This window comes from Mustela nivalis (genome assembly GCF_964662115.1).
Source record: "Mustela nivalis genome assembly, chromosome: 4".
In the NCBI taxonomy this organism is placed as follows: Eukaryota; Metazoa; Chordata; class Mammalia; order Carnivora; family Mustelidae; genus Mustela; species Mustela nivalis.
Window position 1 is genome coordinate 7,659,471 of NC_139023.1, and position 18,933 is coordinate 7,678,403.

Below are 18,933 nucleotides of genomic sequence, written 5' to 3' on the forward strand. Positions count from 1 at the left end.
CACCGCACCGTGGGTTCCCGTCCAGTGCACACTACCGTGGCCCTCGTCGCGTCCCGACCACGCTTATCAGGACACCAGCACTCGGCACACCAGCTCTCCGCCTGAAACCTGAAAAATGGAATCTCTTCCCCATAAGGAAGAGTAGGGTGCGTCTCACCTGATCTTCAGATACGCTGCCACCCCGAACACCAACAACACCACGGCAATGACTGTCACCGTAATGGCGGCGATGCTGCCTGCGGAGGAGGAGAGGCACAGGGAGAAGTTGAGCGAAGGGCATTCACTGCTGGTCAGTCTGCACACAAGTCAGAGCTAGGACGAAACCGGGCTCTTCATTCTGTTACCAGTACTCTTCTCAGCCTCTAAGAGTTTGGGTAAATGGCCAAAATTATTAAGACCTTCGGGCCTGCCTGGAGTTCAGAAAACAGCCTCCAGTAACATTTATTGTTCTAGGAGAGAGAGCGATCTGTTGCTGCTGCTGCTGGTAGGGGGTTTCAAATCCCCTGACATCTTATTTTCTTCTGTTACAGGCCCTGGCTCCTCTCTCTACGACTCGTGAGATCTTGAGAGGCTTAGGATGTTTTATTCAAGGGTCACTGCAAAGCACTATAGCTGGTTTTTAAATAAACCAGAATCGCACAGCTGTATCAGTCGTGTCCACTTCAAAAGGACCATCCTGGTTGGAGATGCACTCATTTAAATGACGCCATCAAATCAAAGCACTTTTTTAAAAAACTCCTTTTTGGGGGAGTGTGTTGAGTTTCCACCCTTGAGAGGTGAGTTTGCTTTAGCAGAGAATAAAGTCAAGCATGCTGTACAACCAAGGGCTGCTCTGAGAGGTAACACTATTTTCTGTGAATGGAAATAACCAGGTGTAATTACAAAGTAACATGAATGTTTTATTGTGCAATCTGAAATCTGGCTCCAAAGGCAACTATTAACGGGCAGTTGAAAACCCATCCAGCACGTAGCCTTGTAAGAATAACCATACGGCTTCCAAAGATTACCACTTAGAAGCAAAACACTGTTTTCTGTGTGAGTTTTGGGCTAATAATGTATATACTTTGGCTATATTTCACCTGAGAAATGCAAAGAATCAATTGGGCTCTTGTCTCCTAATGGTGGGAGTGACCTTCTTGGCACTAAGGCTGGTGTCGGGGACTCCATGTGCTCTCCTAGGCTACCGGGAAACCGTGTTACTACTTCAGCGAGTGGACGGGACTCAGCCACACTGGAAGGAACATCACGGGTCTGGAGTCCAGATATGTGAACCCATGTCATTAGCTGCGTGTGTGGTGTGGGTTACTTACGTAACGCTGACTCGCACACCAATCACCTGCGGCAACCGAGGAGGAAGAGCTGCCCCTCCCCCTGCCCTCATGACTTTAGGAGGGATAAATGAGGTGCCATGCACACCAAGTGAAAGTCTTATCCAAAATATACCGTCCTGGACCAGTGCCCACCTGTCGTGTACTGGATCTCAAGGGTGATGGACCTCCCCCACATTTTTGGAGATTTATAGGTTATCTGGAGATCTGTAGGTTATTTGTCATTTCTCCTTTTCTTTCTTTCCCTCTCTTAGGAACTGCTTTTGTATATTGTTCCCCTTAGTGCTTCCACCAAGGGAATTAGAGCAGCACTAAGAAGCAAATCAGTCTAGTTATTAACTCTGTAGTAACCCCCAAAAGTTCTGAGTGAAAGAAGGCTCTCTCTGCTGGTGAGAATGTCTAAAAGAGAGCCAAAGAGGTCCACTGCTAACCAACACTGAGGGGAAGACCAGAGCCTGGTGTGTCCACACGGACTGACCACGCTCCACCATTTCGGAAGGGCCACACACGTCGACGCTCACTGCTCACCTCCTCGGACCCGGAACCCCTTCAGAGCCAGATTCATATAATTACCAGGTTAATTGTCTTCCCCTTTATACCACGGTAAAGACAGAATTATGGCATGGAATGCTCAGATGTGCAGATCTGATCAAGTAGGAAAAATTCAAGGTCGGATCCCCTCGGGGAAAACATCCACCCCTGCTTGGAAAGGCCGCACTCGGCTTCACGGCCTCCAGCTGTACTGAAGTGAGAAAATTCCGTTCACTGAAGCCTCTTAAAAGCTCTTTTAAGAGCTTGTGACATGAGGATTATGTCTGCAAGGGAAGATGACGGGGTCTGTCGAGAGTCAGAGATACAGTGGTTGTAATTAGGAGCCGTTTAAAAATTGAGCTTTACATTTAATTTGCCCCCTCAAAAAAAAAAATACAAAAAAAACCAAACAAAAAACCCCCACAAAAACCAGGAGAAGAGACAGACTAGAGTTGATTTCTCTGTAAGACTCTTCTTTCTTGCTCCGGCAGAGTTTAATGCAGGAAACTGTAGGTTTGACCTTTTTCAAAGTTTCTTTCCTAACCCTAGGCAGTTGGATGGCCTCCAATTATGCTATTTACTGGATATATTTATACATCGCCTCTTCCTAAAGATAAATCCGGCAGTTCCCTAACTAAAGTGCTCCTCTTTTTCAAAGCATGGTAAGTGACGGAGTGACCCACTGCCCCTCTCAGTGGCTGGTGGCTGTCTGTCTCGCTCTGGATGTAACCGGAGCCCTCCAATGGGGTTTTTCCAGGCCATCCTTCCTGGTTCACAGTGGGCAGCCTCCATCACCAGAGCTGAGATTAGCAGGTGATTTCCCCCTGATGGGCTCCTGAGGGCAACTGAGCAAAGGGGCACTTCTGAGGGTTGGTACTGCTTGATATGAGGCTAAGAGGTGTGGGGTAAAATAGGCTATGCTTAAATATTCAGGACATCTTAATTATTCTGCCAGCCACTGGCTCTTCTCATCCGGTGCCAACCAAGGCAGCCAGGGTCCCCTGGAGGCCGATCTCTATCAGGCCCTGAGCCTAGGAGGTCTTGTGGGCTGAGCCTGCTCTGACCCCCAGAGCACCTGCTACTTACCGAGGCAGCCAGGAACCTCATCCTGGGAAGTTCCACACCTCAGGGCATTATGGTTCGAGCCTATGAGGGGGTTGCTGAGCCACATTAGCACAATTTTTATGGTAACTGAAAAAGCGTGATTTCCTCCTTGTGAAAACAAATGTCATTTCCCCCCGAGTTCTGTTTAAACTCAACTAGAATTCCCCTTCTCCTCCTACTTACTCTTTTTTCAAGGAGGGTCAGGGAGACAGAGAATGAGGAAGGTGTGGCTGGGGCAGGGAAGGCTCTGCCCTGTGAGGAAGGTATGGACCCTTAGTGGGCAGGAGGCTGAGAGTGGGGAAGGGGAAGATTGCTGGCATTTCAGTTCCTCCTCAGTGGGATTTGCCCGTTACACACTGGGTGTGACTCACACTGAAAAGCCCTGGAGCCAGAAGGAATTAGAGAGCATCGGAGGAAACCGATCTGTATATCGTATAAGCTGAGATGCAAGCAAATTCTACTGTGCTCGCACATTCCACCATGCCAACATGCTCTGCCTGACCAGAGGGCTGCCAAAGGTCCATGCAAAGCCTCCTGGAACACTGGGCCTCTCCAGAAGCTGGGGTTTCTCGGGGGGCCACTTTTCCAGCTTCACAACAATGCAGGACAAAAATAAGCAGACTAAAGAACAACCGTAGTTACCTCTACCTGTGGGTGCTTTGGGCTAGAACCACGCCAAGAGCCTTACAGCGATCACGTCACTTGACTCTCTTTACAAGATGAGTGGATTGATTCCCATTTTACGGATGAGAAAGCTAAGGCTCAGAGAAAAGAACTTGATTCAGGCTTTACAGTCTGATCAATGGCTGAGCTGACGTTCAAACCCGAGACCACTTCATTCCAGGCTTGGCACTTGTAATCACGCACCAGCAGGTTACTTCCACTGGCCCTTTTCTCAGCTTGGCCAACTCCTACTCTTTCTTCTTGACCTAACTAAATACCAGCCCTTCTGATTAGCTTTCCTGACACCCCCATGCAAATGATCGCATTACTGTGGGTTCTCAGTTCTTTGTGCTTGCTTCTTTCTGACGCTCCCTGCTGTGTTAGGAGCACCCCGCCCCCCGCAGGCTCTGACCACTTCTCTTCCGCTGCTTCCTGCGCTCTAAACCCCAGGCACAGTCTCTAGCTCCTCATGGGCACTTGACTCATTTATTTAATGTCAGAATAGTAAATGCGATACTGGCAAAAAGAAAGAAAGAAAGAAAAATAAGGAGAGAAAGAAAGAGAGCAAGAGAGAAAAGAAGAAAAGAAAGAAAGAAAGATAAGTGAGTACTGGCAATTTTTGAGCCCAGTCGCTGTGCTGAGAAATTTCCCGAGCAGCAGATCTCCCATCTTTCCATCTTGGAATCCCCTGGCCTAGTCTCACCCGAGCAGCTACTCCTATGACTCTACAGCGATGGTCCAACCCCTGCCCCACGTGCCTGCGAGTTCCCATAGATGATGGAACTGGAGGAGAGTTATTTGGGGAATAACTGTCCCAACGGAGTCAGCTAACAATCTTTGAGGTGCCACAGCCAACTCCTATAAGACTGCGCTCCCGGTCAGACCTGGCACCCCCAGGAGACAGGTGGCTGCTTTAGAGGTCATCCCTTACCCTGCTTTGAGTCTGTTCTGTGCCCTGAGCTGGCCCGGAATAAAGGATGGCATGCAGCTAAGGAGTCTCTTTCCCCACACCTGCCTCTCACACAACAGACACGTCTTGTTCTTTTCTTTCCTCTCCCTGCTCCAGAAAGGAGGTAAGAAAGGGAGAAGAGGAGCAGGAGACCACTTTAGAGTGTGGGGCTGCTCCTTCAGCCAAGGTTGCAGAAGGAAAAGGCACCTCTGTTTCAAAGGAGTTCTTCCTAACAGTATGGTCTGTACATGTGCTGGAGGAGAGGCGAGAGTAGGGGGTGAGAGGGGGGGTCTGGAGGTTAGACCTCCACGGGGGCCTGGATCTCTGCCTCTGACACTAGGAAAAGCCCCTCCCATCCTTACAGTCATAGTCTCAGATCACATCTCCGTCCTCCAAACAACAATGTTAATAATAGCATTAACAACGATGACAAAAATAATTGCAACCGACACTTTCTCGTTACTTACTCTGGACCTGGGTCTGTTCTGTGAGTTTCACTTCTTTGAATTTATGTCCTGCTCATGAGAACTTTGCAAGGTAGGGACTCTCAGTATCTCCATTTTACAGATGAAGACACCAAGGCACAGAGAAACTAAGGGCTGGGAAGCACAGAGTTGATGGCCGGAATTGCTGGGACCCCAGCACAGGTTCCTCCGTCCACGTGGGGTCTCCATAGGCTCTCCTGCCACCCTGGGCTGTAGGGGTCCATGCGAGTCTGCGCAGGGATGAACCCCGTGGCCCAGCCCCTCCCCTACCTGCTTTCTCTTTGTTGTCTGGGATGCACTGCCTAACTTGGGGCTGTGCGGTGGTTTGGGTCTTCTTGTAGGTCCTGGTGAAGGTTGGTTAAGACTCTATTAATTCAGAGTAACTGTAGGCAGGACTTGTTAGAGGTGGACAACAGTCACAGAACAGCGCGCTAATCGGGCCCATGTCATTGGTTTCCAGCATGAGTTGTGGTCCAAAAGGACCACTGAGAACCCTGCCCAGTGTTATTCATTGCAGTGTATGAAGTGAGCTGAGGTAGACGCTAGCTGCAACTCGCTTTGGGGCATGTGTGTGTCCCTCCATGTAGGTAGGATGTGGTATGGGGGAGACAAAGTGAAAAAGGACATCTCAGCTTTTGGATGCTGTCACCTAAGTTGATCCTAGTTTTACCATTATTTCAGTATACTTGGACTTCTTGCCTTGAATTCTGTTTGGATTTCACTCCTGGTTCTCCTCCTACTCTCCCCCACAGCAAGGGAAGAAGCTGAGCTTCTCTCTCTGATCCCGAATTAATCCCACGAGTTTCTCCTGAATAAACTGCACGGGTTCCTTGAGCTAGGACAGTGCAGGCCGTGGAGAAGCAGCTAGCGGGGCTCCCAGGTTTCACCACCCAGCTGCAGAGACAGTTGTCAGGTTCCGGAACCATCCAGCAGTGCAGGACTAGGTGGACAGATAAGTAGATAGTTAATGTGGGAGGTAGATGATACTAAACTCTGTATTTCTGCCTCTAACTTGGGGGGGGTGTCCATGAAAGTTAGAATCTCGGGGATGCAGCTGTTCTTCGAAGGATGGGCAGGCCTTGGACAGCAATGAAGCTGTGAGGCTGGAGTGAGCGAGACGGAGAACAGATACCTCACATTTGCAGGACTGAATATTCAGCACTGGGTCTAGAGATATAAGCACCCTCAACTGGTGTCCTTGTCCTTCTCTAAAAAGTGGGATAATCCTTATCTTCTCCATTTCACAGGAATATTGGGAGGACCAAATGAGACCAAGTGCTTTGTAAATTAGCCCAGATTGAGGGGACTGTTGAGATCTCTGCATAACCCACTTTAGGATTCAAGAGACCTTAATACTGAGGGATTCGCTGAGCAACTTACCCAAGGTCACCCAATTCACGGAGCTGACAAAACCAAGGCCACAGTTTACATAAAAGAATGTGATGGAAATGAGTAGGGACCATGGGAGTAGTCTCCCAGCCAGACATGTGTTTGAGGACATTATGACAGTGTGGGGAATGAGGACCATGGAACGGTTTTGGGCAGAGGGCTGATATGCAACCTTCTCAAACCCAGTCTCCTCTTAGAACTCATCCACAATGATGCCTGTTCATCTTGAGCCTTCTTTTTCTAGAAGTTTGCCTTAGACTTAGCATGGCACAATTTAGTAAACTTATTCTAGTATATAGCTAATACTGACACATGTAGCTATAGATCGTTATACACATATGTACAAGATAAAGACAATATATGCTGTTACACTAATGGTTTTATGTGAGCCGTCTCATGACTTTATGTCAGTGCTCTCTCGATTGAGAGAGTCCCTTAAATCGAGGGACACAAACATACTTCTTCATCTGTCTAGGCCCAAAGTAAAAATTCATAGGATATACAATTTCTTCTGAAAGTGTAGCTATTTTTAAAATCGGACTTTATTAGAAGTTATGATGCAAATATGGAGCTCCTTTATAAGGCATACAGCTTGCATGCAAATAAGCCACAGAAATGTTTTTAATTAGCAAAACCTAAATTTGTCTCTGTAAGTTAGTCTTTCTCCTTACTCTCCCACATCCCCAAATCTTTAAATCATTAAATGATTGCTTACTCATTCCTTTCCACAGAGTGGCAGAGGTCAACTTTATCAAATTTGGCCAAATATTATCACAACTGGGACCTTTTATTTCATGTTTATTTGCTGATTTAGATGCTCATTCACAGGCAGAATTGGTTAGTGGGCCGATCAGGGGTCCAATCTTTGGGTCGGGACAGCCAAAACCTAACCTTTGCCTCTTATAATAAGAAGACCTCGTATGGGGACTGGCTTCCCTTTTATCTAAGCATTTGACCTACTTAGGTAGCATATAGTTAAGAATGTCTACTGAAAATATTAATCTCTTTAAAGATGTGTCCTGGAAACATGAATATTAACTAATTTTAATATTAATCCAGCAAATGCTCCTTTCCTCTTCCTCATGGTCCTCTCATGTGGGCAAAGGGGCTGTACTTTAGGGAGCCAGGGTTTGCCGGGAACATAACCCAGGCCACACAAATGGGCACTGTCCCTGTTAGTCATGGTTTTAAAGTTTCTTCATTTTACTCACAATTATAGTCTCTCCCAACACAAATGAAGCCTCCTTCCCAGCCGGAATTGTTGGAGCTACGTGTTCAGGTCCCCCGATCCCAACTCTCCTTTGACACTTGCAATGTGAACTACTGGGCTTCTGGGAACAGCAAACGGCGCTCCCCATCCTCCTTTCCCACAGCATTTCAAAGGTCCCAGGCAGGCTCCAGCCAATGTCATGGAACATTCCTCTCCCTCAGCACTCCCCAGACCAAAGGAGCCTGCGGGGAATGAGAATCTCCTGAAATGTGGCTGAGCCTCCATCTGAATGCTAGTCACAGAGTCTCCTTAGAGACTGCCCTGAGTTCATTCTTGGCTCAACTGTTCTCAGGGGACATGTGTAGTATTGTGCCAAGAACAGTAAAGAAAACATAAAGGAAAGCAGCCCTGGTCGTCCAAGTCAGAGCCGCCATTGTTTCCTCGAGCTTCCCTGGGCCGGGCCCTAGCCTGGCACGGATGTGTCAATCTCCGTTTGGGCATTTCGGAAATAGAGACTCCAAGAGGTTCTCCAAAACTCAAGGAGTTACTCAAGTAATGTAGTAACTCGAGAAGTTACCAGCTCAATCGGTTAGTGGGCAGAAACGGGATACACCCTTTAAGGCTGGATCCCGCGAACACTTGCGTTTCTACTTCATATGATCCAGAAGATCTGGCACAGAGATTGGCCTCATAAGACACAAGCTCAATAGTCTTTTTTTTTTTTTTTTTTTTTTTAAGATTTTATTGAATTATCCTAGAGAGCAGGCAGAGGGGAAGGCAAAGGAGTAAGCAGACTCTGCCCTGAGCAAGGAGCCTGACGGGGGTCTCGATCTCACCACCCTGACAGCAAAACCTGGGCTGAAGCCAAGAGTTGGAGGCTCAACTGACTGAACCACCCAGGCGCTCCCATGAGTCGAATAGTCTTGGGCAAGTCACGTTACTGCTCCCCGCCTTCCTGGCCTCAGTTGTGTCTCTACCTCTGCTTGTAAAATGAAGATTCATTCCATCATTCCCACAGCTGATGTTAATTGTTTACGAGGTGTCAGACTTTGAGGAAACATACTCTTCCTCTCAGAGCATCTTTCCAAATTAAATAGTGTATTTAAAATGTCTTTTTTTTTTCATCAGGAAGTGCAACACAAGGGTCTCACAGTCTCTGGGCACCTCTTCTCCATAAAATCCCAAAACCAATAAGCAAGCTTGATGTGAGGAGATGTGAGCCAAGCTGGGTATCTCAGAAATGACTGTGGATCTCAAATTCAGGTTTTGTTTTACTTTGACATTATTTACTTTGACATTATTTTACTTTGACATATCCAATGGGATAATGTCATTTTATTGCTGAAAGGAAATTCTAAGAAGGCTCATTGAATCTAATGTCTTCATTTTACAGATGATAAAACGGAAGGTTATAGAAATTAAGGGATTTGGTTGAGATCAGACTCCATCAACTGCAGAGCTGGGACTCGTTTGCTTTTGATTTCTGGTTTGCAGTCTTTTTAAATTCTCTAGTTCTTGGACTGATCCCCAATGAAGCTGGTAGCTACAAGAATGAGGATAATAAGATGCTGGCCTCTACCTCACGGCGTATTTTTTCCAAAGTTCAAACATCTCCGTATCACGCTCATGGCTTGTCTTCTGCCTCCTCCACACCACCCACACTCTAATTTTCTTAATATATGTCTTTAAATCAAGTCATTTTTTTTCTTTAGATACTTACTACATATTGTTTAACGATAAAAGCTATGGAGTCATGAGTTCAGTGCTATTTTATTCTTTTTTTTTTTTTTTAAAATTCGCATGAAAACAAAGTGGGTTTTATTAGGATAAAAACATATTCAGCACCTTGCATGCTACCCATGTAGGGACCATATTTTGGGAACACGGCTCCCATGACCACCTGTTTCTCAAACGGGCTCAGGGAGGAGATGTCAGGCTGGGGGGAAAGCAGCTGCCCTCAGGCCCCTGGAAGAGGCCACAGAGAATGGACGGTTGAAAGTTGGGGCCAACAGCCCCTGTGTCAACTCCTGCCACCGCTCTAGGGAGTGCGGCAGCGGCAGCTTCATGAATACTGCTGCTCGGTGGAGATGTGACATAGGGGGACAGCAGTCCTGCCTCAGCCTCTCCCAGGAGCAGTGCAGACACGGAGGAAGGCCGGACTTCTGGGTCCATGATGCTAACTAAGCCCAGGCATCTGTCCCCTCACATGCCCCATGTCCGTTCTGCTCTTCTCCGTCTCTCTGTAGCACAGATTTACAGTGCCTGGCATCACAGCCCATCGTCACTGTTTTTTAAATTACTTTATACAGTGAACATAATTGAGCTTGGGCTGGGAGTCAGAACTTCTAAGGAGCTGAGAGCAGCACGACTTGCCATGGGTGAGAATCTCAGCTCAGATTCCTGGGGGCATAAAGAAGGGGGGGCGGGCTGGAGTGATTTCTAACAGAGAATCCCTCCTATTGTTTGCCCTGGATGAGAAGAACTCTCTTCTGAAAATTCTGATCTGTCAGTGTGAGTGGGTCGTCTTTGTCACACTGGCTCACCAAATTCCTCCACTGGGGGACATAGGTATTTTGGTTTAGGAGTCAACCGGAAAGAGGAAAAGAAATCCCTAAACCTCTCTGCCACCAAAGCATCCTTAATGTAATTAGCATTGAAATGATCCAAAAGAATTTCCTGGGGGTTCTTTTCTTCTGGGGACAACTAGCTGCATGGCAGGGGGCAGGAGGAGGAAAGTGTAGGCTGGCCGGTCCGCCTTTTGTAGCCTCGGACTTAAGACATGAAGGACCAGGTTGGGAATCGTCCCTTTGTGAATGACTCAGAGGGGAAAAATAATGGATGGCGGGAAGCAAGCCACCGTCTTGCTTAAGAACTCTCATTTATCTCCATGGACACCGAAGGAGAGGTTTTTCGTTGTTATTTCTTTAGTATTTCAATGATGACAGTGAGGCGTGACCATGGATAAAACAATCCTGAGGGTAAAATAAACCAGAGAAGTTGGCATTTGCCTTTTTGAGACTAAGCCAGGCAGATGAGGTTCAGGTTCCTTCAGGGTTCACCAGCCTTAGCAAGTAAGACCTTCCACAGGGCTATTTCTTCGGTTCCAAGGCCATGAGTGAGAAGGAAGGAACCTCAGAGCCGGAAACAGAGTCCTAACCCCGTGTGCCGCACAGTGTGCAAATTTATTATTTTTATCACGGAATACGGGTGGATGGAGTTATTTTCCCCTTTCATACACTGTTTTCTGTTTGGGGTTATAGACAGGTATTTAAATCTTATTCCCTAAGATTTACAGTAATAATCCTTTTGGGAGTCTGCAAGTGTTTTACAAACATTCTGATTTTCCAGGTTAAGAAGATTAAAGTCTAGAAGAGTCAAGCCTGTGTGGGTGTCTGTGCGAAGAGCTGGCTAGCACTGTAATAATAATCGCTAATATGTACTTTAGTGAGGATTCTGCAAGACACACTGCATACCCTCGTCTCCGTTAATCCTAACGAGCAGCCTCTGAGGCAAGGACAGCAACTCTGTGGCCTTCGTTTTAGAGATGAGGAAGATGTGACACCCAGTGAAGAACACACTTGCCCACGTCTCCCATCCAGCAAGTGGTATGGGTGAGATCTGAACCCGGCAGTCTGAGGCCAGAGTTTGTATTATTAATTAATATAAGAATATTACTTCTAGTCCTTCTAGAGCCAGGCTTTAAAACGACCCCACCATCTCTCCAAACAGAAATATGGCAAAGTGTTTTTGATGGCCTACTTCCATGGACTGACTGAGATTTTATGATCTTAATGTAAATTCACATTCATTTTTAAATTTACTTTATTTTTCTCCAAGATTTTATTTGTGTGTGAGAGAGAGCGCGCACAAGCAGGGGGGAGGGGCAAAGGCAGAGAGAGAGAATCTCCAGAAGACCTCGCTGAGTGTGGAGCCGGACAGGGGGCTCGATCTCATCAGTCTAAGATCACAACCTGCGCCAAAACCAAGAGTCCCACACGTAACCGGCTGAGCCACCCAAGCACGCCACACCTACATTTTTGAGACTGTGGTTCCCACCCGAAGACCACGAGTCTGATGATAAAAGCAAGGTACTGTTCAATGAAATGTTGTCTCTTATCGGCCAATATTTTTCTTTCATAAGACCTGAGGCACAAGGCATGCCGAGGGCAGTATTAATTAAGCACCCATTATGTGTTCTCCTAGTACAATGCTCCCTGGTCAGTACTCTGGGGGGGGGGGCGATATTTAGGCTCTTATCTGATCAAGACGATGGCCGGTGCTGATCCATTTTCACTTCCCTGTTATCATTTGATAATGAAAAGACACGATCTTTAGAGTGAGAAGATTACGGTAAAGGGTCTGGATGTAGAATTGAGTTTCCTCCAGTCAGTCTCCCCAGTGAGACAGCCAGCCATAGATTCATTAATGATATCAGCTGTGCTTATAAGCGAAATCCCACTCTCTCAGAGAAGCATTTCCAGAATAACTTTAGTCATATATGACTGGGAAAAGTATTTGAGACAGAAAATAAGAAAAGTGTTCCACCGAGACTGAAACTGTTCAAATGTAACGAAAGGTGATACCGAGACAATTAAAATATGGGATGGAGTTGAGCCGTTACCAGGTAACAACAGAAATGGTAACTAGCTCGTTTTATTACCTTGACATATATTTTTCAAAGGATAATTTGGAAATATTTCATCGTTAGATTTCAGATTAAGATTTAGGTAGTAAAAGTAAATCAAAGGAGAAATAAAAGTAGTAGAGACAAGAATTCAGAATAATTTTTACCTAAAATAAAATCTGATCATTGGAGCTTCTTAGTGGGAATTTACTTGGGATTCATAAGCTTTGAGGTTTAGGCTAAGTGTCAAAAAGTGGGTCCAAAATTTAAAAATTGTGAGTGAGGGTTTATAGCAATCCATAACTTCATCATCTCTGAAGTCCTTGGGAACCAAAAGCAGGAGGGGGTTAACAGGGTAGGAAGAGCGTTGTGGTGGGAAGGGGGATGCCCTGGAACCCACAGTGGCAGCAGAGCGAGCTTCAGACAGTCTGTAACGATGGCTGTGTATTAGGGGGTATCTGTGTGTGCAGGTATTATGAACTGAATGTCTGCACCCAATCCCCAACTCATACGTTGGATCTTACACCCAAGAAGGTAATATTAGGAGGCAGGATGCGGGGCCGTTGGGAGATGATTAGGCTGTGAAGGTGGAGTCTTCATGAGTGAGATTAGTGTCCTTATAAAAGAGACCCCAGAGAGCTCTCGTGCGCCTTCTGCCACGGGAGAACACAGTAAGAAGACCGTTGTGTGTGAACCAAGAAACAGGGGGTCTTGCCGGGCACTAAATCGGCAGGTGCCTTCATCTTGTGCTTTCTAGCCTCCAGAACTCTCAGAACCACCTGTAGTTTAGGCCACCCACCCCTAATGGGATTTTTGTCCTCATAGCCCAGACTGATTAAGACAATAGGGGAAAGTGTTTTCTTATTCTCGATCAAAAGTCATCATTTTTGAGGCTAAGAAAAATGTGAGTTTATTATCTAAAGTTTGATATTTAGTCATTAAACCAGACCTTCGGTCCTAGGAATATATCTGTGAGCCACACAGACAAGGCCACACTCTCATGTACCTGGAAACACAGCATAAACAGTGAATAAAAAGCCACAGGAGTATATGTGAAGAAGAGATACAACTGAACTGTGACAGTGTGTACCCGAGGACAGAGCGGGGCTGGGGGCCAGGACATGCGTCCTGAGCAGGTGATGTTTGAGCTGGAATGAGTTAGAATTAACGGGTGAAGGGATGTGTTTGGGGTTCCCAGGAGAAGCATTCTAATGAGGAAAGGCCCTGTGTCGAGAGAGAGAGAGAGAGAGAGAGAGAGATCAGCATATTCATGGGACAGAGGGAGCACCGTGTGGAAGGTACAAAGACCTAAGGGTAGAGGGTGGGAAGAAGCAGGGATGGCAGGCACAGCCGCGCCCTACAGGGCTCTTTGGGCTGTGGGTGTCATCCTCAGGGCAGTGGGAGGCCCCGGAGGGGCTGGGATGCAGGTTGTTGTGAGGTGATGTGTGACCTGAGCAGATCTGTGCATAACCGTCCCTCTGCTGCCGTGTGGAGAATGGGCAGGAGGAGGCTGGGGCAGGGCAGCATGTGGCAGAGGATCACATAAAGGGATTATGGGAGCCTGGACGCGAGAAGGAGAATGAAGAGAAGTGGATGCGTTTGGCAGCTGCTAAGACTTTGGTGATGGCGAGGACACAGGGAGTAAGGAAGGAGCGACGCGGAAAGGTGACGGCACCATCTAGGGTAAGAGGTCAGGCCTGGGCGTGTAAGACGATGGGATGTCTGTACCACCGAGCCTAAGATGGATAGAACGCATTTTAGGATTACTGCTTCCTGACACATTCTGGGCATTCTGAAAGAATCTGATCGGTAAATGTTTAACATTTTTTAAAAAAGATTTTCTTTATTTAATTGAGAGAAAGAGAGTGAGAGAGAGAGCACGAGAGGGGAGAGGGTGAGAAAGAGAAGCAGACTCCCCACGGAGCCGGGAGCCGGAGGCAGGACTCGATCTCGGGACTCTGGGATCATGCCCTGAGCTGCTTAAGCAACGGATCTACCCAGGCGCCCATGTTTAACATTCTTTTATTTTATTTTATTTTATTAATTATTTATTTATTTTAAAAATATTTTATTTATTTATTTGACAGAGAGACAGAGATCACAAGCAGGCAGAGAGGCAGGCAGAGAGAGAGGGAAGCAGGCTCCCTACGGAGCAGAGAGCCCGATGTGGGACTCGATCCCAGGACCCTGAGATCATGACCTGAGCCGAAGGCAGAGGCTTTAACCCACTGAGCCACCCAGGCACCCTAACATTCTTTTGGATGATCTTCCCACCTCTGTGTTTTCAATAGGTCATATATATATTTTTAACAATACATCATTTAAATATTGTGGTTATTAACAGTGTATTAACAATATACACATTTTTTTTTCCCTTAAAGTTTTCCATGTGTACTTTAAAAAGTAGTCTTCCACTTTTTAAGGACTTCATTCTTTTTCAGATCTCTGTCTCCTCACAAGAGTTCATCATGGAATAAGGAAATGTCGTGTGGAGCTAAAAGTCCCTTGCAGGTATGGTGGCAGGGCTGTCTAGATGTCTCTGTCTGCCAAATGCCATTTATGGAAGGGGATTTATTAGTGAAGTTCCTACCAAATAAAGACTGGGGTTCAGACTAGTAATTTAAAGTTCAAAGACCTTCATCAATTTTCCCAATTATGTGGCCTTCCCCTTGTCCTGAGAAGTGTGAGTGGCACAGTAAGGCAGTGGACACTTGGGTTTTACAGACAAAGGAGAATATTCACTCTGCAACAAGCAAAGTGACTATAATTTTAAAGTTTGCATTTGCAAGAATTGAAGATATCTCCGATATAATTTGGTGTGCAATATCAGTCAACGAAACCTAATCCTAACCCTAACTCTTTGGCAGAACAGATACCATCAAGATCACCTAACTGGAATGTTCTGGGGATTTCCTGTGCCCACTGCTAGCCGGACTCTCAGAACACGTATATTCTGAGACTCATATGAATATGAATCTCATTTCTTCAGCATAGGATAATAGTATTGCACAATTTCTTGGCATGATAAGCCAGGAAGACTGCCCTTCTTGTATTTGGTTTATAGTTAAGAGCCCTTAAAGCCAGAGTAATGAAGTGACATGGTCTATCAGTGACAATGGGAAACTGTAAACCAGGTAGAAACTGGTCCGTGTTTCTGGTACCGAACACCTTGCAACTTACCATACCTATTCCTACCACAGGAATATCTTTAAAATATAATTCTCGGGGGAGGAGTCAAGATGGCGGAGAAGTAGCAGGCCGAGACTACTTCAGCTAGCCGGAGATCAGCTAGGTAGCTTATCTAAAGATTGCAAACACCTGCAAATCCATCAGCAGATCGAAGAGAAGAAGAACAGCAATTCTGGGAACAGAAAAACAACCACTTTCTGAAAGGTAGGACCGGCGGAGACGTGAATCCAAAGCGACGGGAAGATAGACCCCGGGGGGAGGGGCCGGCTCCCGGCAAGCGGCGGAGCAACCGCGCACAAAATCAGGACTTTTAAAAGTCTGTTCCGCTGAGGGACATCGCTCCAGAGGCTACCCGGGGCAAAGCCCACACGGGGTCAGCGTGGCCTCAGGTCCCGCAGGGTCACAGAAGGATCGGGGGTGTCTGAGTGTCGCAGAGCTTGCAGGTATTGGAACGGGAAAGCCGGCTACAGAGACAGAGCCGACAGTAAGCTCGCAGCTCGGGGTGACCTTGAACCAGTCGCAGGCTCGGTGAGCTCGGAGCGCGGCTGGAGGCTGGGGAGACGGGAGTGACTGGGCGCTGTTCTCTGAGGGCGCACTGAGGAGTGCGGCCCTGGGCTCTCGGCTCCTCCGGGCCGGAGACCAGGAGGCCGCCATTTGTATTCCCGTCCTCCGGAACTCTACGGAAAGCGCTCAGGGAACAAAAGCTCCTGAAAGCAAACCCGAGCGGATTACTCACCCCGGCCCCGGGTAAAAGCGGTGCAATTCCGCCTGGGGCAAAGACACTTGAGAATCACTACAACAGGCCCCTCCCCCAGAAGATCAACAAGAAATCCAGCCGAGACCAAGTTCACCTACCAAGGAGTGCGGTTTCAATACCAAGGAGAGCAGCAGAATTCTAGAGGAGGAGAAAGCAAAGCACGGAACTCATGGCTTTTTCCCTGTGATTTTTTTTAGTCTTGCGGTTAATTTAATTTTTTTCTTTTTCATTTTTTGGTTTTTTTTGTGTTTTTTTTTTTTTTCCTTCGGGTAAAATTTTTTTTTTTTTTAACTGTTACCTTTTTCTTTTTTAACGATTTTTTACTAGTTTATCTAATACATATATTTTTTTTCTTTTTTATATTTTTCTTAGGTGTTTTCTTTTTTTTAAAAATTCTTTTTTTTTCTCTTTTTTCTTTCTTTTTTTATTGTTTCCTTTTTGAACCACTTTTTATCCCCCTTCTCCCCCCTCACGATTTTGGATCTCTTCTAATTTGGTTAAAGCATATTTTCCTGGGGTTGTTGCCACCCTTTTAGTATTTTACTTGCCCCTTCATATACTCTTATCTGGACAAAATGACAAGATGGAAAAATTCAACACAAAAAAAAGAACAAGAGGCAGTACCGAAGGCTAGGGACCTAATCAATACAGACATTGGTAATATGTCAGACCTAGAGTTCAGAATGACAATTCTCAAGGTTCTAGCCGGGCTCGAAAAAGGCATGGAAGATATTAGAGAAACCCTCTCGAGAGATATAAAAGCCCTTTCTGGAGAAATAAAAGAACTAAAATCTAACCAAGTTGAAATCAAAAAAGCTATTAATGAGGTGCAATCAAAAATGGAGGCTCTCACTGCTAGGATAAATGAGGCAGAAGAAAGAATTAGTGATATAGAAGACCAAATGACAGAGAATAAAGAAGCTGAGCAAAAGAGGGACAAACAGCTACTGGACCACGAGGGGAGAATTCGAGAGATAAGTGACACCATAAGACGAAACAACATTAGAATAATTGGGATTCCAGAAGAAGAAGAAAGAGAGAGGGGAGCAGAAGGTATACTAGAGAGAATTATTGGGGAGAATTTCCCCAATATGGCAAAGGGAACAAGCATCAAAATTCAGGAGGTTCAGAGAACGCCCCTCAAAATCAATAAGAATAGGCCCACACCCCGTCACCTAATAGTAAAATTTACAAGTCTCAGTGACAAAGAGAAAATCCTGAAAGCAGCCTGGGAAAAGAAGTCTGTAACATACAATGGTAAAAATATTAGATTGGCAGCTGACTTATCCACAGAGACCTGGCAGGCCAGAAAGAGCTGGCATGATATTTTCAGAGCACTAAACGAGAAAAACATGCAGCCAAGAATACTATATCCAGCTAGGCTATCATTGAAAATAGAAGGAGAGATTAAAAGCTTCCAGGACAAACAACAACTGAAAGAATTTGCAAACACCAAACCAGCTCTACAGGAAATCTTGAAAGGGGTCCTCTAAACAAAGAGAGATCCTACAAGTGGTAGATCAGAAAGGAGCAGAGACCATATACAGTAACAGCCACCTTACAGGCAATACAATGGCCCTAAATTCATATCTCTCAATAGTTACCCTGAATGTGAATGGGCTAAATGCCCCTGTCAAAAGACACAGGGTATCAGAATGGATAAAAAAACAAAACCCATCTATATGTTGCCTCCAAGAAACACATTTTAAGCCCGAAGACACCTCCAGATTTAAAGTGAGGGGGTGGAAAAGAATTTACCATGCTAATGGACATCAGAAGAAAGCAGGAGTGGCAATCCTTATATCAGATCAATTAGATTTTAAGCCAAAAACTATAATAAGAGATGAGGAAGGACACTATATCATACTCAAAGGGTCTGTCCAACAAGAAGATTTAACAATTTTAAATATCTATGCCCCCAATGTGGGAGCAGCCAACTATATAAACCAATTAATAACAAAATCAAAGAAACACATCAACAATAATACAATAATAGTAGGGGACTTTAACACTCCCCTCACTGAAATGGACAGATCATCCAAGCAAAAGATCAGCAAGGAAATAAAGGCCTTAAACGACACACTGGACCAGATGGACATCACAGATATATTCAGAACATTTCATCCCAAAGCAACAGAATACACATTCTTCTCTAGTGCACATGGAACATTCTCCAGAATAGATCACATCCTCGGTCCTAAATCAGGACTCAACCGGTATCAAAAGATTGGGATCATTCCCTGCATATTTTCAGACCACAATGCTCTAAAGCTAGAACTCAACCACAAAAGGAAGTTTGAAAAGAACCAAAATACATGGAGACTAAACAGCATCCTTCTAAAGAATGAATGGGTCAACCGGGAAATTAAAGAAGAATTGAAAAAAATCATGGAAACAAATGATAATGAAAATACAACGGTTCAAAATCTGTGGGACACAACAAAGGCAGTCCTGAGAGGAAAATATATAGCAGTACAAGCCTTTCTCAAGAAACAAGAAAGGTCTCAGGTACACAATCTAACCCTACACCTAAAGGAGCTGGAAAAAGAACAAGAAAGAAACCCTAAGCCTAGCAGGAGAAGAGAAATCATAAAGATCAGAGCAGAAATCAATGAAATAGAAACCAAAAAAACAATAGAACAAATCAACGAAAGTAGGAGCTGGTTCTTTGAAAGAATTAATAAAATTGATAAACCCCTGGCCC

General features: G+C 45.6%; 1 protein-coding gene across 1 annotated transcript in view; it reads right to left on the reverse strand.

Annotated features, from left to right (window-relative positions):
* The window catches only part of PARM1 (prostate androgen-regulated mucin-like protein 1), a 106,036-nt gene that overhangs the window by 15,442 nt on the left and 71,661 nt on the right, over nt 1-18,933 (reverse strand). The window contains exon 3 of the mRNA XM_082727335.1: nt 158-236. Within this exon, the coding sequence (XP_082583461.1) occupies nt 158-236 (79 nt within the window). The remainder of the gene's footprint in view (nt 1-157; nt 237-18,933) is intronic.